A 20083-nucleotide genomic window follows, 5' to 3' on the forward strand; every position below is an offset into this window, starting at 1 on the left:
ACCTCTACCCGTATGTAAGATGACACGCTGGAGATCAACTGTGCAGCTTGAATATATTCAACGTATGTAATCATAATGCAATCAATGTAATGAAACATCAATTAAAATCACACCTTACTGTGAGTATGCCTAAGCTACTTCAATTACAAGACTAATTCTATTAATATCGTAAGATAATATTGTTTACATGGGATCTGTCTTTGTTTTATTGACTTAATTACATTATAATTGTTAAAAATTGATGAGCAAGTAAATGTGAGAGGAAACATAACTTGCATAAAAGCAGTTAATATAATTTTTGGGGATGCTCGAGAAGACTTGCCATTAACTTCATGATGGGTCACAAAACCAATTAGTGAGGGAATACCTGCTTGTCAACTCAAACTTTAAGTCAATGGTTCCCAAGCTGGGGGGAGTTAATGCACGGGCGGCGCAGCAAGGCAAATGAATCAGGCATGAGATGGCGCTCAGCTAAACATACAGCAGAGGATGCATCTTCAAAGCTAAAGACATATGCATGTGTGTCTCGTCTGCTTATTCTCAGTCATGCTGCATTCAGGTACTATGATGTTCAGTTTTGGGAATTAGATGTTTTTACAGCAAAAGCTTGAAGAGCCTTAGCTTGTTGTATGATCTCTACAAAGGATATTCTCTGTTGTGGTAGTTTCTCCTGTAGCTTCACTCATGGCAGTTTCCCACTGCACTAGGTGTCATTCACAAGCCTCAGTGAGAGTAGTTCCAGACCAGGATGTGGCTCTGATGTGTAGCAGTAGGAAACTGCACAGAGACCACCTGAAGCCTCTTGAAGCCATGCTGTTTGCCTCTGCAGTGTCAGCTGAGTGAACCCTGCAGCTTCTTGAGACAGATTCTACACTTTGAGCTGCTTCCATGCAGATTTGTTAGAAAACATGTAAAAAGACAAACAAAAAAAAAAAACAAAACAAAACAAAAAAAACCCAGAAAAGCCTTTGTTATATATTCACAGATACAGCACTGCGCACACTTATTTGCATAACAACAGTGTCACTCCTTCTATAGAGTGTGAAATACTCAGCTCAGAAAAATCAAGCATATATGTGGCAGCGCTCGAGGAGGACGACCTGCAGTGTTATAATTTAAGCCACAGTCATTTGTTTATCAGGTGCTTGTTTACTGAATTTCGGAACTGAAATGAGAAATCCCAACATCCCAGCTAAGTGCCACTGAGAGTTTACTCCATGCTTGCCCTGATCTTATTAGAAACTTGTTAACAACTGCTCTTCACACATGCTTCCAGAAACACACACTCACAAAGAACTCAAAACGAAAAGGTTCCAATTAACATTCCAAACACAGCTTTACCTCTGAACAGGGTTCACAAGTCACAGGACAGGAACAGAGGTTTAACACCTGCTGCACTGCTCAACAAATGTCAGGTGAGACACTCATTATTTGTGTTGCATAATTACTTTATTATGCAAGCACTTGTTAGTATCATTAGCACAGAGCAGCCACTGTTTTACATTCAAAAGAGTGCATATAAATGTGCTTGTTTGTTTGTGTGTGTCTGCAGGGAAGGCAGTATGAAGGCCCAACGTCCTTCAGGACTGCAGGTTATTCTTTGTTCAGAATCGATCGATCTAATTAATTTGAGCCGATCATTAACATCTTTGTCTGTACAAACGTGTGCTTTGTAAAAGGCTGCTCCTCAAAACCATAAAAATGAAATCTACATTTAAAGACTATAATTAATCTTAATAATCCCAAGTAATTTCCTCTGAAATGCAGGTGATCAATGTAGTAGTGGCTGTGATACCGGGCATACAGTTTTGATGGAGCAAAACTGGTAAGCGGTGCATTTGGTGGCAGAAGCAGATGGTGTTCGAGCCTGGATTTTACAGTATACGGCTGTAGATTTAAATCCTTAATTAAGAGCATGTGTTCATCCAAAATGTCATTTAACAGGCTGCATAAACTTGACATCCATCAGTCAATGCAGAGATACCAGATAATTAAAATGTGCTTCTTGGGAGGCTTTTTGCTTCTCTAAAGAGGCACATCAAGCAAGCCCTGAATGGCGGCCTCACATCGCTATGATGTGTCTGCCCCTGTTATTTCAAGATGTGAGTCATTCGCTCATGAACGGCGGCATTTACCCAGCTCACATTTCTCTGCTCTCATTAGTAAAATGCAAGTGATGTTGACTGAGAGGATGCTGAGGTCATACTGAGGTGTCACTGAAGTGCACGTCTTTAAAGGCTCACTTACATAACAGAAAAAGCCTCAAAAAGTCTAATTTGCTGCTTTGTTGAATGTCACACTTGGCTTTAGTTGGGCTATAAGGTTATCCTTCATTTTTAAACTGAGAGAGCTTTACAGTCTATTGCTTTTCCTGCGAGTACCACGTTAATTTTTTCAGAAACCCTGTCAGGGAGTCACTCAAAGACAACTCAGTGTGGAGCAATTATGATACCGTTCTATACCGAGAGATGTACAGAACACTTCCTCAAGGTTTCATTTTAAAATGCGGTGATGAAGAGATCCTTTAACAACAGTGGGAAGAAGATAAGGCTGCGTGAGCTGATCAAAGCTCGAATCAGCCTCATCTCACGCAGCATAACCTTGGGATCGACTCTATTATGCTGCCCTGCCACCCTTATGCCTCTTGCTATATATGTCAAACTGAAAACTCTGAAGTCTGTCAGATTCCTGCTTAATTGGGCTCCCGTTTCCTAATGGCTGGGTTAGCACTGCACATCGTTTGCACAATTAACGTGAACAGCAGTGGGCCTCTGCAGTGTCTTCTTAATTAGGGAGAAGGCCCAGAAACTGTAGCAGCACGTCCTCTGCCGCTGATGGCCAGAGTAATGAGTCTCTATCTCCCTGAACTAAGTCACTAACTGTGCACACGAATAAATGGACTTCCTCCTCCTCCTTCCCTGATAGAGCCCTGACCCTTGCACAATGACTGTGAATCTACGGAGATCGGGAATCCATTATATTTTTTTCTCCTGCTCCTCTGATGAAGTTTTTAATAAAGACGTTTGTTTCTCTTCGAGCTGTGACAGAGGTGTTGTGTCGGCAGCAAGGGGAAATCAGTTTTTTTGCCTTTTCACTGTCACTGTTAATTGGACGAGCTATAGTGCGACAACACACATTCAGCGCTCGTTTCCAACTGGATGTATTTGTGCTAGTGTGTTTACGGATTACACGTGTGTGTTGTCTTGACACCCGGCTCCTAGCCAGCAGTGCCAGGTACGCTCATTAGCAGGCAGAGCAAATAATGAGCACTCAGATCACAGCAGGCCTTCCACACAAACAGCAACAAGGACAACACAAGCTGAAAAACATGTCCCTTCTCTAAGAAGAATTAAGAATCACTTTATTGGCAGCATATATATTTTTACACTGAATTTGTCTTCTGCATTTGACCCATCCTTAGTTGAACACACATGCAACACCCAGTAAATTACACACAATGATACACAGGAGCAGTGGGCTGCATCAAGCACCCAGGGAGCAAATTGGGGGTTGAGTGCCTTGCTCAACCCCCTACACAGCAGGCTAGTGTAGGGGGGAGCATCTTTTCACATTAATCACTCTACCACACCCAAATTTTTCCTGCCCGTCCAGTGGGGGAATGAAACCAGCGACCTTCCGATCACAAGCCGTTTCTCCAACCTCTAGGCCACGGCTGTCCTCTATTGGGACACCCTACAGTACAAAAGAAAATATCAAGCACAAAGTCAAAAGTGGTGTGTTTATGCGAAAGTTTATCCTTGAGGCGCTAAGAGATTTTGTCACCTCCACTCCATAGTGCGATTTTCAGCCAAGCTGTTACCCAGAATGAGAGTAAATTACCCACACAGCAGCAATTCCTTCCCGCGGGGCTGCCTATTCCTCTGATGTTTATGTTGACATGCAAATAAATGAGGATCCGCACACCCACAAGTCCAACGCTGTCATTAGTGCAAGCACTGTTAACTGACAAAAGTGTAGTTGAATAAGCGTTGTGTTTGTTGCTGTGTGGGTGTATATAAATGCCTACTGGCTGCACATATTGTGAGAGTATGTTAAGGACTTGGAGCCATCTGGGGATAAGTAAGCTTTGGCTAATTTTACTGGTGAGCTGAAACATGCAACAAGCACAAGAGAGTAGATTTTTCAGCTGTAAAATATCCCAAATAGTATGGCTCTCCCACAATTATTTTAAAAACACAAATCCAAAGACTCTGCACCAAGGATGCTGTTAATGCAATGTGTTAAAGCTAAAAAATAATTCAGCAGGGATATTGTTATTGTATTTCTTTATATTTTAAAATAAATATTATCATTATCAGCATCAGCCTCAAAATCAAGTATCAGTCGGACGAAACAGAAATATTAACTCATTAATGTGCATAAAATGGATTTACAAAAGAACGATTTAGCAAACTGAAAGATACATAAATAAACAAAAGAGGGGATATATTTTCCAGTTGCAGACATGTCCAGGAATGCAAATAGTCTTGTAAGACACTGCTCTTGGAGGAGGTGCTCAAAAAATCAGCACAGCAACTACAGTATATATTGGGAGAAATGATCCCTCCTTAAAAAACAAATGTATGAACACTATATTTTGGTATAAATTCAACAATATCAAGTGAACAACGTTAAAAGCTTCAAGGCTTTTCACACTGGATATTCTTGGTTACTTCCTCCCCGTTTCACATTGTCTACCCTTTAGCCCAGTGTTTAGTCAGTTTCCAGGCTTATCGCCTAACAAACTCAAGGTTTATCGGACGGGAGCAGGGCCAGCAAACCCTAGGCTAAACTCACTGTGTAACCCACTGTGGAAGGTGTCAGCATAGTGCCAGTGTGGTTGGCTTTCTTAGACCTGGGCTAGCAGCTCCCCTTAGCTGGGGGCGAAGGGATGTGTGAGAATGCTTTTAGCCCAAAGCCAAGTGTAGTATGAAAAGTCCTCGAGGAGGACGATTCTCAACATACATCATGACGGGTTGAGGCCCATTAACTCCTCAGAAAAGCTTTAACACATTTGCTCCCACTGTTTTTCTTTATCTTATCATCCTCTTTTCACTGTGCTTGTTTTAATTCAACGATTTATTCTTAGGGCTGCAGCTTTATTTATTTATTTTTTAGGCATACAATTTGTCTTCCTCTCTACATGCAAATGACTGGGATTAGTCAAGCCAAACCTTAACTTGAAGGCTGAAGGGGAAAACAGATAAAAATGCACCTTTAGTTGCATTTTAAATTCAGCTCATATTAACAAAATCCTATTTAAAAATAATCCCGCCTAATAAAAGTAAAGTCTACCAATGGACAAATAAATCCTCCTGCAAGAAAATAAATGAAATAATGTATCAATTAAAGACCAAAGGAATAAAGTGGAATCAATTTATCATACAATGCTTAACCTTTTTCTGATGTTTTTGGTTTGTGCATTTATATTTTTAATTTGTTTCTCTTTTTATTTGACTATTTTATTTAATTATTCATGATCACTCAATTTATGTCCCAATAAGACAACTTAAGTCCTTTGTGAAGTAGCAATTTGAAATGAATGTGTCTCTTTTCAAGCACAATTTAATGCATACCTACCACGTGCGTGCGTGGGTGTGTGCGTGCGTGTGTGTGTGTGTGTGTCAACAGGCACACAAGAAAAGGCAACGGAGAAGCAGTAATACCTCAGTTCTGTTCCAGTCCCAAGGGAAGTTGTTGTTTTCAATATTTTATCTGTGGATGTGGTGAAAGCTAAGTGGACATCAAGCTGGTGAGCAGCTACAGCACTCAAATCTCTTTACACTCATCTTACTTCAAGTCAGAGCTTCACTCCAGCTAACGTCAATCACAAAACCAGACAGAAGCCTCAACTTGACTGCCAAACACATTCTCTCAGCCACGGTGATTACTGACAATTCAGACAAAAACAGCCTCAGCATGTAATTGGAAAGGCAGAGAAAACTAAGCGACGCTGTCAAAGATAAAACCGGTGACCACTGGGATATGTGACATTAAATGTGAAATGAAATCATTAGTTACGCCTAAGCACAGGCAGCAGACGTGGGATGTTTCTACCTTCTGTATGTCAGGAATGACTTCAAGTGACTTCATTAATTCACTGAGATGATTTTAAGAAATATGACTTTTAAAATGCAGATAGTATTGTATCATTTATCATGAGGACAGACACGTTTACTGACTGCTGCTTGTCGCCGAGATACGACATCAACAGTTAATTTCCACTCTGAAACTGACACCACAAATGAAATCTGGACAAAAACAGTAGATGATTACACAAACAGATCATGCTTTCCTTGCAGCAGATCTCAGGATAAGTAGAAACTGTATAATGTCATTTAGGTATTCATTCTGACCGCTAAGCAGCCACCTCCAGGACTTGAGGGGAAAATTAACAATTAGAAACCAACAGTATTTATAAAGGTTAAGAGTTAAATATTCCACATGGCACCATGCTTGCAGGGGCTGAGAAATGTCATCGGCATACTAATTAACGCTGCACTGTGTGTTTAGCAGTCTTGGGTCAATATATTTCCTCAGTTAACCTTCACTATCTTACCCAATCGGGCATTTTTTGCATTTATTCTAATTCTTGCTGTGTAGCAGATTTAACATTTTATAGTATTTATGGTCATCGACTGAATGCGAACACACATGGAAACCTATCATACAAGCAAAGTATGTGAACATTTCATTTGATTAAGTATTTACTAAATTTTCGTTGTCATCCCAAATTTAGCCATGTTTATCCTACATAGCTTAGCCTCTACATATAGACGACTAGTAAATGTCTTCTAAACACAAAATCCTCCCTCAGTGGAATCCACATCAAATGTGAGCAAACAAGCCTGTGTAAGATTAGTAACACTGGAATTTTATGTGTTAAAGCATACTTAGTAAGATTTTGTGAATATATTATTATGTATTATTCTGTAGTGTTGGAAAAGTACTCGGATCCTGAGATTTAAGTAAAACTATCAATACCACAATGTAAAAATGCTGCACTGCAAGTAAAACTCCTGCATTCAGGTGTAAGGTGTTCAGGTGTTTTAGGTCGAGACGACATTTCAGCTAATTTCTACAAAGAGATTCCAAGCAAGATATACTATATACTATAGACAAAAGCACTGGGCCACACCTCTTTATTACTGAATTCAGGTGTGGTATGGAGATGTTTTCCAGGGGTCTGGCTTGGCCCCTCACTTGCACTGAAGGGAAAGTAAAAGACATTTTGAATGCTATGCTAAGCTTCCAACTTTGTGGCAACACTTTGGACCTTTTCTATTCCAGCATGACTGTGCCCCAGTGCACAAAGCAAAGCTCCATAAAGACATGGCTGGATGAGTTTGGTGTGGAAGAACTTGACTGGCCCACACAGAGACCTCTGACCCTGACCTCAACCCCATCCAACATCTTTGGGATGAACTGGAACAGAGACTGCGAGCCAGGCCCTTTCATCTAACATCAGTGTCTGACCTCACAAATGCTCTACTCCATGAATGGGCAAATATTCCCCACAGAAACACTCCAAAATCTTGTGGAAAGCCTTCCCAGAAGGAAGGAAGCTGTTACAGCTGCAAAGTTGTCTGTGTGTTCAGAATGTGATGTCATTGAAGTCCCTGTTGGTGTGATGGTCAGGTGTCCCAATGCCTTTGTTATGTACTGTACATTAGATGGTTAACGGTAACTGACGTACATGCAATTAAAGTCCACTCAAACCTGATAGGTCTATTTACTACAGATAGAATACAAACAAACTACAAACAGAAACTGGGGCACTTACCAGCCTTACTGATACCAAAACATCTTGTCCCTTGGCTAGTTTATAGAGACTGAATGTGATATAAATGAGGTCAAGAGACTGCCTGTTCTGGCAACAGAACTCACTTGGACACCAGGGAGAAGGCCTCAGCGCACACAGCCGGACATGGCACCAGCTTGATCATCACGTGTTCGGTGGCGGCCTGAAAATGCACCCGTGTCACCTTCTCCAGCACTGAGGCCAGCGTGGCCACATCGCCAGTCTTTGTGCTGGGGTCTCCGCCTGCTGTGTCCAAGATGTTTCCCCCGTGCACCACCAGCAGAAGCACATGTGTCTTACATTTCCTCTGCAAAAAGGTGTATGTAGGGTTGAAGAAGAGGCACTTAAAAGGAGAGACTCAAAGGGAGGAAATAACAGAGGCAGCATTCTGTGAAAGCAGTGCAGCTCCACAGCAAGATAAATAAAACGAGCACTGCTACATGTTCTCAGCTGCTGGTGAATATACTGAAAGGTTGTTTGTAATTATCCTACCTCTGTGTCCTCCAATCCTTCAATGCTGCTCTGAGGGGGACAGCGTGGACCACCCAGCTGGTAGAGACCCTCTGAATTGGATGAGTGAAAGGTAGAAGCAGGAAGTGCAGAAAGGAAAGAATCGGGGAAGAAGAAAGAGAGAGAAAAAGGTGAAAGAATGAGTCACAGCAGGAGCATCGACAATAACTGATAAGAAAGGCATAAATGGATGACGATCAGTGAACATGGTCAATATTACTAATGTCTCTTCATCTTTCTTCATCCGCTCTCCAAACTGGGGGCTGGGTCTATGTACCTAGGCTCAAATGGTATAAGTAAGATTCAAAAGTCAATTCTCACAGTGAACAGCGGGAGCACGGTTGTTTCTCTACTGTAGTATCTATAGTCATGTAATTGAATTTTGAAAACCAAAGGACTTCTTTTCTAGAGACAAAAGACAAAGGGATGTGGACATTTTTTTAATCCCATCTGTGACAACCAGGAGCATCTCTCCCTCCCTCTGAGTGGTGCAGCATATCATGGGAACCCGGCCAAACTCATTACCCTCTCCGGAAGCCTCTGCTCGCTGTGTCATCTTATTCCTGAGCCCTCTCCTGCCTCTCTTTCTATTTCCTCTCTCAGGGCTCAAGGCATGGCTCTGTGCCTTGCTCGCTCGCTTGTTCGTTGTTTATTTGGACTCCTCGTCTGGGACCGACTGTCATGGGAGACTCTCACAGACTCTCGCACTGTCATCTCCCTTCTACTCCCTTCCCAGCTCACAGCCTGTCTCCTTGTCTAGAACAGCTCAGCACACACAGGAGACTCAGCAGATTGAACTATTTTGGTCACAAAGAAACAGGAAATCAATGGAAGGAGGGTTTCTTTGAAAGAGGAAGGTCGGCCAGAAAACTTCTCCAAAAAGTGTGGGATTTGACAACAAGCAGAATAACTCTGCTTTGTGTTGTGTGATCTAAAAGCTGGTTGTTGATTATTATTGAGGTTTTGAAAGCCATTTTTCTGATGGAGGAGACCTATTTCCCATAGAGCAGGCGACATCTTTTAGCAAAATCTGGTGGCTGTTCTCTAAATTCATCTTCTTCAATCTGAGGATTTGCTGCTGCTCTTTGTGTTTCAGTCATCCTGAACCTTCAGTATATACTGCTATAACCACAACACTTAAGACGACCAAATGATACTAAACGTAAAAATCATTCTAAGCAGGCAGAGGGCACTTTAAGTTGAGACCAGTCTTCAAGACATTGCAATTTGATCACACTAACAAAATTCCCTGAAACAGTGTGTGAGACTGAAACCCAGACAAATAAATTATTTTAGGTGGGTTAGAACTGTGCCTCAAAGCAGAACGGTGGAATGAGTTTCACAGACGGCAATTCGTTTGATTGAGTGAAATATGATTTCTCTTGTTTGGGGAACAGGAAGGGTAAGGTAGATTTCTGGCACCCTCAAAAACACTCATGGCCATACCTCTATTGTTAAAAGTTAATTAAGTGAAAAACAAACATGCACAATTAATCACGCAATCCACCAGACAAGACAATAATGGTGTATTCAAGTCCATACTCACTCAAACATAGTCAATATAAAAAGCCCTGCATGTCACACACAGCATTGTGCTGGAAATTGTACTGGCTGCCAATCTGCAGCAAACAGCTGTGTTCAGCAGATTGTTGGAAAGACAGTCAGAGGAAATAGCCGAGCTTCACACACCTCATCATTTGTGAAAGTAGCACACATGCTGGGCTGCTTCTGAATTCAAAGATAAGTAAGACATTTGTCTGATATTGGAACAAACTGACAAAATCGTCTTTCTGTTGGCGCCGCTCAATGGTATAAACCGGCTTCCTGTGGTTACGAGGCCATTTTTCCCCTACTGCAGCGGATATGTGCGACTGCAGGGCCATTCTAACAATTCCCCTGCTTTTCTGTTTTTTTCTTTCTTATGCTTCATCTCAGAGGTCTGAGCCCTGCCAGTCAATATGTGCTCTATGAAGCTTAGTGGCATTTAGCAGCTCTCTCCCTGCACTCATTCCCTCCAAACAAATGACCTAACCTAGAAAGCACCCTGTGGGAAGTTGACAGTTCCATAGTTCAGCAGCATGGCCATTTCCAGTGGCTTAAAGCCCAGTAAGGCACACAACTCACAGCAGGTACAGACAGTGCATTAGTATACCTGTTATCATACTGCAGCCTGGGATACTTCCTAACGTATCTACAAGTGAGGAAGGATGAGAAAATTGACCCCAGAAAGGAGGATGTGAAGATGAAAGTGCTAGACAGACAAGTCTAGCCGGGGCTGAATGAGAAAGGATGAAATATTGATGTATTGATCCCTGTTTGGATCCCTCTTGTGTGTCATTCTGTTTGTGTAACGATGACTTAAAATGTCATTGCTCCCTAAAACTTCGAGTTGTCTCTCTTTGTCTCCATCATGCAGCATTTTTGTTTTCTGTTTATCTCTTCCCGAACCTTCTTCCTCTCAGGTCTCGACCACTTCTTTCACCATCACTCATTTATCACCACCGACAGAGCAGATGGGAGGAAAAAAAAGAGCAGGAGGATGAGAGGCAAAAGACTGCATTCATCATCAGGAAGATTGGCTTACAGTCTGCAGATTTATATTTTCCTGGGGAGTATGAAAATGGCAAAATGCCCTCAAAGTTTCCCGCCTGCTGGAGTGTGAATCAACTCATTAGAGAACTACAGCATCACGGTGAATTATGTTCCCGGGAAGGCGTGCACAGAAAACAGCAGCTTCTTCTTATAAATTATTTTGGCCTCTAAATCTTTTGCTCAGTTCAGCAAGACACGCTACAATTTCATGAAAAAACTAAGAATTTTACAATAAAGAACAAAGCCTCTGATTACATTTGTGGGAAGTGATTATGAAAACCCTCTACTAGGTGTGCAGCAGCTATCTATATAAATGTATGTTGTTATATTATTAGGTGTTTTTATGTCAGTTACCAGCTGTGGTCAGGAGCTCTGGTCACTGGTCCCCTGTGTAACTCAATTAATATGACAACATCAGAAAAACAGTGGTAGCTTCACTTATCTTTTCTTTAAACTGGTTTTGGTCTGCACTCATTCAGAAAATGAAAGAGGCTATAGTCACATGGTGGCACTGTTACGGATAGTTGTGTGTCATCTGCATGAGCACAGTAGGAGATAGAGATAGTGTAGAAGAGCCTGGGAGCAGACCTTTGAGGACATGTGATGTTTGTGTGTTCAGATTCATAATCACCAATTGACAAAAATTAAAAAAAAAATTTTTAAAACCAATTTACAAAGTACCAGAAAGTCCCACACAGGCTAGTCTGTATAGAAGAGCATCTGATGGTCAACTATGTCACCAAAACAGACTCATCACTGCTGAGATGAATATTGTTTTCGACTTTGACGACTGCAGTCTCAGTGCTGTGGTGTGTTTAGCCCCAAGAAAGCATAAAGTTACAGAAAACAAAAGCCTTTTCGATGACCCTTTCCTAGAAAATGTAGGCTTGATACAGGCCTGTAGTTGTTAGGCATCAAGATTAGACATTTTTAAAAGAGGTTTAGCAACTCTCAGCATTCTTGTACAAAGGCTTGAATTGAGCAGGTTTATTGACTATCTGAAATAAATCTGGTGCTGAGCGCTTAAAAAAAAAAAATCTTAAAAGAAGCTTGTGGGCAGACAGTGAAGGCAGCAGGTAGTAGGCCTAAGATTTCAGAATATTTTTGTAAAGGTTGCATAATCTGGGGGGTGAAAATGTTCCATATTAACTTGCCTTGTCTTGATCTGAGGCAGAGGTGACATGGCCAGTTTTCCTGCGATGGAGTTACACACTGTTTCTCACATCTGCAGTATTTCATCTTTGAAAAAAGTCAGTGTCATTGGATGACTTTGTGGACAGCAGTTCAGTAGGGACTGCTGCAGAGGGGGTTGTCAGTCTGTCAGTGACATAAGGTGCATGCATTATTCTTATTTTTAATCATTTCACAGAAAAGGATCACTTTGCCGATAGTAAGTCTCTCTTTACAGATGTTATAATGAACCTGGAGAGCCTTTCTGCCTTTTTTACACTCTCTTTTTTGGGCTTTTACTACTGTGGCACCAAAGTGCTTTATGGCTTACAAGAGACAACTCTGATCTTCATGGGAGCACTAACATCAATAACATTCATAACACTGGAACTGAAATTGTTTATAAGATCATTGACAGGAGCTGAAAGCAGAGCTAATATGGATGTAAAAGCCTGGGTGACAAATATAATGGGAATAATGTTATTTGTCGCTTTTTGATTATCTCTACTTTAATTCAGCTGGTGAGAGATGGTCATTTTAAAGAAAACACAGTAATGATCAGAAAGATGTGTCATCATAACCTCAGTAACATGTAGGCTTTTTGAAATAATGAGATACAACAAGTGACCCTTTTGTGTTTAATGTTACCTACCAAGAAACAAGAAACTCCAAAGTTGTCCATGATGAGCAAAAGTTCTTTAGTCAACAACAATAACAACACAGTTAAAATCAATACACACTACAGACAGTAGCTGAGCAAAGTCATCAAAAAAAGTGTTTGCACTGCAAAATATTATTTGAAAAAGTTGTTATTTCAAATATTTCCTAAGTACTCTAGTTTCACTGATAAAATGGAAGATTGAGGGAACTGATTCAATAAGAGCTGCTCCACTATTACTTTCGTTTCACCACGTTTCAAGCTTTCAGTCTTTGCCATTCTTACAGTCCTCTGTCTATACAGTCCTCAATCAAAATGGTGTCTGGCTCATGAGGTGCACAGTTATCACTATTTCTTCTGGTCCAGGGCTTAAGAGGTGTGCAGTTAGCACTATTTCTTCTTGCTCTCGGTCTAGTAGTGCTTTTGAGGCTATTTCTTTATGGTCAGCTTTGATGCTATTGATGTGATTAGCTTTCCTGGGTTAAGCACAGTTAGTTATTGTCTCACATTTCATTTAGAGTGAGTGGGTTACAATTGTTTTGCAATGAGAGTTTGGGAGGTGGAGCGAGAGTTGGTGCTTTCTCATTTAATTTCTTTCTGGATTTGCCTTTGCAGCAGATGACTTCAGCCCCAGTCCTGGCTGGAGCTGATGCTTTCAATCTGGCACCAGTTCTGTGCCAGTAAGAAGTGTTGACAGGGGAAGCTGGTTTGGGAGACTCTGCAGCTCTTCCAGTCAGCCAAGTGTGCAATGGGATGCTCTATATTACATTTATAAAATCTGCCCTTTCTTAGCTCCTTGTACAGTAGCTGTTGCAGAGTCGATGGATGCTCCTATCTGAAACAATGTTTCAATTCTCTGTTCAAGCTGTGTTTGGAGGTCATCCTCACACAGTACTTACAAAGTGATAAAAAGGGCAGAAAAAAATATGTCGATAACCTTTTGTGTCTTTCCTAAATTAAAGTTCCAGTAAGTATCCAGCATCCACACTCTGCATGCAAACAAAGCAGGGATCGAGCAGCACGAGAGCTTCTGTGACTATGTGCATTGTAGGTAAGATGCTGGGAAAATTAACTTGAAGGTGAAGAAGTCATGTTTCACTTTGTTGTCATTTGAAAGTGTGTGCTGTTAAGTAGCAACAGGTTAGAGTGCTCATTTGGAGAAATGCTGTCTCCTGACTGGTTGAACAGCCGCCTCTGACCCCTGGCACAGTCCAGGCATGCTAACACGCTCAGCCATCTGTTCACTTCTGGCTTCAGGGTCTGTTGTGTTGCCGTACTGCGAGAAGACCCCAGGAGACGTCACCAGCTATACTGCATGACAAACCTGCTAACCACCTCCCCCAACACACACACACACACACATTCAAACACACATAATGAGGCGATTCGGCACATACGCCGACTCAAAGACACATATAAAATCTGACACACACACAGTCTGTCACTAACAAGCCCAGCTGCTCCCTGTCTATATGCTGTGGCTGCTGTACTGCAACAAACACTCCCACTCCCACTCCCACTCACACACACACACACACAGCCAGCAGAGGTGAGGAAAGAGACACCCACTCAGTAAGTGTAACTAGAGATGTACCAATCTGACATTCACTACTAACAAGTCAAATGTCACCTAAATAATTGATAAAGGTGGTGGCAAAAGCTGTGAGGAGCTATAAGGAGGACTTAAAAAACAAAATTTAAGTTTGCAAAGAGAGCAATAAGAGGGTTTTAAGAAGTGCAATCAATGCTGGATGCTTTGGTAACTAGATAAACTGCAGAAATTATACAAAGAGATAAGACGAAGCAACAGGTGCAACTAAACAACAAGCAAGGTTAGGAAGCAACAAGAAATCAGAAACACCCTGAAAGGAACAGTTTGACCTTTGGGGAAATAAGTCTATTTGAGTTCTAAGTATGTAAATAAGACGGTTGGTGTAGCTTAAAGACTAGGACTTGCTAAAGTCCTTCTAGCAAATCAAAAGCTCATTAAATAATAATTTACTTCTCGTTCATGTTATCAGTACAAAATCCAAAGGCACCAGGTTAGCTGTGTCCCCCTGTTTCCGGTCCTTATTCTAAGCTAACAAGCTAACTGGCTGCTGGCTATATAGGTTCATATATGCAGTACAGGCATCTATTAACTGATGGGGTTAAGTATTTAACTTTAATATACTCTTGCATCATGTCTTTATCCATCGAAATGCATATGAAACACAAATTCACAGCTTACTATAGACGAATAGAGAAAAAAATTAGTACTGAATGGGTATCAATGGTTTGGCATCAACTTTGGAAAAATAAAATCGCAAGTGAAGTCAAGTTAATTTTGTGTACAAAGCCAAGAGTAACTCATTTATCTTGGGTTGCTTTACAATCTGTAAAACATATGATTCAATGTATCTTTAAGACCTTGATTCCTTAAATTCAACTCCACAAAAAAACCCTTTCATATGGAAATGGAACCTCAGGAGAAGGGCAGATATAAAGAAACTGATTCATTTACAGTCAAGTCAAGAAAACACTGCACATAGCATATAGTGCTATATGTGATTGAAATGGCATTGACCCATTTCCAATTGACTGTCACCACAATAGCAGCACGTCATTTCTGCAACAACAACACTCAATCAACATTTCCAACAGGTCACAGAATGCGTTAACCATCAGCAGGGGAAAGCTATGTGGAGCTGAGAGCCGTGGTGTACCGCAGGGGTTTTCATCCCATCCAGACATCCTCCCTTCTTCTCCCTCTTTCTCTCCCCTCTTTGACTCTTTGCCACCCTCCTCCCCAACTCTCTGAAGCTCCAGGCAGAGACAGTGCTGTTTGGATGTGATTATCTGTTCTCAAAGTGCGATCACACAGCATTTCTTACTTCATATCCTGTCAGACAAATGTACACGCATAACCGCAATTACACACAATGTAACCACACATCTCCGGATAGATGATGTACAAATACAAATAAACACAGACAGCGATACAAACACAGACATGGAGAGCCGAGTCTTTAAGGTCAGTCACTAGTCATCATTATCTCATCTGTCTCTCTTTCTTGTTTGCTGTCTTTCAAATAAATTCAGCAGAGACACTGCTTATGTATTTGCTGCTTTTGGGTCTCTCTAAGCAGTTTTGTTTTCAAGATAAAAACGACAAAATTCAGTGGGAATTTAAGTGACAGGGCGACTGTGCCTCTGCAAGCACCTTGCGTTAAAAAAATGACCACGGGGGAGTGGGTGGGGAGAATACAGATGAGTCTCAGGCTTTAAATTTATGTTTTCTGTCACTCTCTGGTTGCGTGTGTTTCTGAACAGAGCTACAGGGTGCATGTAGAGCACAGCTGTGGTGCCCCATAGAAAACAGAAAATCAGTCGCCCATTCAATATAGTTCCCTCCAGGTCACTTTGTGTGGAATTATGTTCCCCAGGGAACAAAAAAAAGAGGTCTGTGTTGGGTTGTTTTTGGCGAGGATTATCACTTAGTCATCTCCTCCATCTCCAAACTGCCTACTTCCATTGACGTAGCCATTTTAGCTAATATTATCCCAGGCTGGCAGCACACCCCAAGAATGCAGCCAAGTCAGAGTCAGTGGTTTTTGTTTAACACGGAGTCCATAATCAGTTTTGTAAGAGGCTATTTCAGGTTCGACTACATCACACGGCATCAGTCAGTGAATGGAGTGGAAAAAAAAAAAGATGGTGATAAAAAGAGCACAGCATAAATATATGGATAACAGCGTTTGCATAGTGAACAGATGGAGAGCGTGAAAGATGTAGGAACAGTAGCTGATGTTAGATCACAGGATGTCACTGAACAAGGATGAAGAAGAAGAGTACAATAGAAAATAAGGGACAGTCCTGCTCCAGGCATTCCTCTCTGTCACTGAGGTTTCCATCACTGTTACCTCTGTTGGGAGAGAAAGTGTTTACAGTCGCCCGTGGCTTGCGGAGTAATGAATAAAGGGAAAGAGGGAGGGGGGGAAATATAAGAACATGATGAGATGATGCGATGGGAAGGGAGCGAAGGAGCTGAAGTGCCAGGGGGAAATGGATGGTCAGAGAAGCTGAAGAGAAAGAGTGAAGGAATAATGGAGAGCAAAAGGGGAGAGGTCACAAACCTGGAGATGCATTTGAGGAGCATACAAATATACTGAGATCAAAGGGTTGTGGGTGTCACTGTTCAACTGCTACAGAGACTGAGAGAATGAAAATGAACAGAAAATGAGCATAAAATTTTGACGCATTTAGAGGGTAGAAAGATGTACTAACACCCAAATGCTACTGGATTTTTAAAGGTCAGCACTGACATATTTGAGAGTCTGAAGTCTATAATCAATATTATTTCTGTTAATAATGAATCACATAACCACATCTATATTGGAAAGGGAATTGCACCAATGGGATCTGCACCCAACTTTGCAGCTCTCATAGAGTGTTATGGCTCTTTGCTGTCTGATTTGGTTAGCATCAAGTTCACCCACAGCAGGCAGCCATTTTCTGCAAAGCTATAAATCCACTAAAGAAAAAAAATCCACTGAAGGCTACTTGAGATGACTAGCTGGAGGAGCATTTAGCAGCTCAAGAGACCAAAAACAGAGTTTAAAGTATATATAAGTACAAACTTAGCAGACGTTATTTAGTTAAAAAAATACTTGTCAAGGCATTGTTGTGGATAAATAGTCACATCATCACTACATCTGAATTAGCCTCAAACACACCAGTGGTAAGGGATGCCCCCGTGACTTAGGGGGTTAAGACACCAGCCATAGACCTCAACATCCAGTCTGAATCCACTAGCAGACCTTTATTGCAACCATCCCTCCATCATTTCCTGTCACCTCCACATTATCTAATCCAAATCCAGCTATCTGTTAAAGGCACAAAAAGCACCAAAAAATAATTTAAAAATCACATTTTTTGACAACTGTCACACGCTCAGCTTTCTCGAACATCTTAGAGGACGTCTGCATCTCTACAAGCAGCATTTCTAGCCTCTTTCATTGTGGCAGCTTTTATTGGTGTTGCTTTGAGATCTTTTTTTTGACTGCTACGCCCAGTTTTTCTCAGCTAAATTTATGTGTTTAATATTCCTGTGCCCCCACAAGTGTAGGTTGTAAACAAACAGACAGTGCAGAACCTCAGTGGGCATATGCTCATTTGAATAAGCACCACGTTGGGAAGAGTTTCTAATTTGGGTTAGTTTGACTTTATTGCAACTTAAGGATGGGAGACAAAAAGAGGGAGAGCAGCATCAGCATTACTTAGACAGTACAGGTAAAATTCTTTACAGCAATCGATGAGCTTCAATGTGTTGTGGAAGCAGCAGTTTTTTCCGTATCAGAATAAAATGGAAAAATTTAAATGAAAAAAACATACCACATAGCTGGGTTCAGGGTCTGATAATAGGTTTGCTGGAAACCAAATTTATGTGATATTAGTCGTGTTTGCACACATGCGCTGCCATTTCAGTCGTGTGGTGTGATTGAAATGGAAAGCACCTGCTGTACGAGACACAGCTTCACACTGATTTTATTACAGTAGGAACATCTAATCTTTACCACCCTATTTCATAAAGAAGATTGGCCAGCGTACTCATAATGTTTTCATACATCATACAAGATAAAGAGAGATGGTCTCAGTGGGTGTCAGTCTGAAGAAACTGAGGGGGGGGGCACATACAGCTTTGAAGAAGAGACTCTGCACGACTACATAATGAAGTCTTTAAACTCCAGCTTTAGATCCCTACAGACAGCCTACACATCACAACTCCATTTAAGGTAACATATCCCCAGTCGTCTATGGCAGGGTTATTTTTTTTTTCAATGGGCACTGAATGTACTTAGCTTCTCAAGCACCAACTGATGTGCAACAACACCAGACACCCTATCATTACAGGAAAATGGTGCACAAAATAGGCCAAAAGAATAACACTAACTGATGACAACGACTGCAGGAAGCTATCTCCCACATAACCCTCCTGTCCTAACCAGTCAGAGGCTGTCTTTAGTCACCTCTCTGCGTGTTTTTTAATATAAGACGGTCCATCATTTCATTGGTTTAACTTATGGCTGACAGCTTGATTAACAAATAACAATGGCACATAAACATCCTCAACTCAAATTTTTAAACCTGCAATAATAGATTTTTTGGCCACTTGGGGTCAAGCAGACACATTCATTTGGAGTCAAGATTGTGTTCACCTGACGAATGCAAGTCCAAAATTAACTACTTAACCCCGCAGCAATCAAAAATAATTAGACACATGAAGTAAAAGATGCACATTTCCTGAGACAAAAGAAGACAAAACTGGATAGTTTTTTGGAAAATGTGTGGAATTATTTGTGGAATAGTTTATCTTAATGCAATTCTCACATGTGAGACCTTCTTATGTGACTCCAGTGCGAGAGGAAAAGCTGAAAAGCTCACACAAAGCTCAGCTGGACAAACTGATTGACTGCTTTAATCTTGACGGTTGTATGTTGCTTTTTGCAGGGCTTTTTTGTCTTTGTTTTTAACACATGTTGCCACTCTTCATGTTTTGCTCATGAAAAACTGTTGTTTCCCTTATTTTGACAGGCCCTGGGACTGGCACACAATAACAACTGACTTGCTCTGCTGTTGCACCAGAGCACTTCACAGGTGATTGCTGGTTCTGTGAGTGGTCTGTTGATGGTGTGTGTGTGTGTGTGTGCGTGTGTGTGTGTGTGCAGGAGGGGGGTGTTAAATATTCACAATGTAAGCACTAAAATTACCAGCACATGACTTAGTACAGCATCTCTGCAGGAGCGGTTTCTTTCATCTCTGCAGGACCAGACTACACTCCCACTGAATCGCAGTGATTAAAAGCGTCCACTCCAGTTTGTCAAATCTCAGAACTGACCTTTAGGACGAGAGCCGGTCCGTTTATCAGTAAACAAAACAAGAAAGCAGCACGGCACTCCGGTGCTGTCAGAACAGGACTGACAGGGAGAGAGCTGTGAAGCACAATTTGGGCAGAAACCATTTTATTATCACTGATTTTGGTCCATATGGTTTAACTGACTCAAGTTTAAACCTACAATGTTTTTATCCCGTTGTTTAGTGTAAAAGGGAAGCAGGATTTTATCTTTGGCTAATGAGGCAATATGATCAGTAACACAACCTTCCACATAGCTTTAAAACCGTAGCAGAGCTAAAGATTTACTCCTGACAACCGTAACCATATTTTCTCTTACGTGCTGTGGGAATTCAGCTCTTCTATTAAAAACCACTGATCTGCATAAATCCCACCACTGATTCATTCGCTCTGAAGGCACAAACTGAACTTTTCTCTTTGTGTGTGAAAAACACTGCGCTGTTAAATCTCTGGGTAATAT

At 41.3% G+C, this 20083-nt stretch overlaps 1 protein-coding gene across 2 annotated transcripts in view; it reads right to left on the reverse strand.

The window, feature by feature from the left end:
* Positions 1-20083, reverse strand: part of pitpnm3 (PITPNM family member 3) — a 75285-nt gene that overhangs the window by 28892 nt on the left and 26310 nt on the right. For both annotated transcript variants that reach the window (XM_046389467.1, XM_046389466.1), the window contains 2 exons: positions 8294-8364; positions 7888-8108 (listed from right to left, as the gene is read on the reverse strand). In XM_046389467.1, coding sequence (XP_046245423.1) covers positions 7888-8108; positions 8294-8364 — 292 coding nt within the window. The remainder of the gene's footprint in view (positions 1-7887; positions 8109-8293; positions 8365-20083) is intronic.

This window comes from Scatophagus argus, chromosome 5, assembly GCF_020382885.2.
Source record: "Scatophagus argus isolate fScaArg1 chromosome 5, fScaArg1.pri, whole genome shotgun sequence".
Taxonomy (NCBI): Eukaryota; Metazoa; Chordata; class Actinopteri; family Scatophagidae; genus Scatophagus; species Scatophagus argus.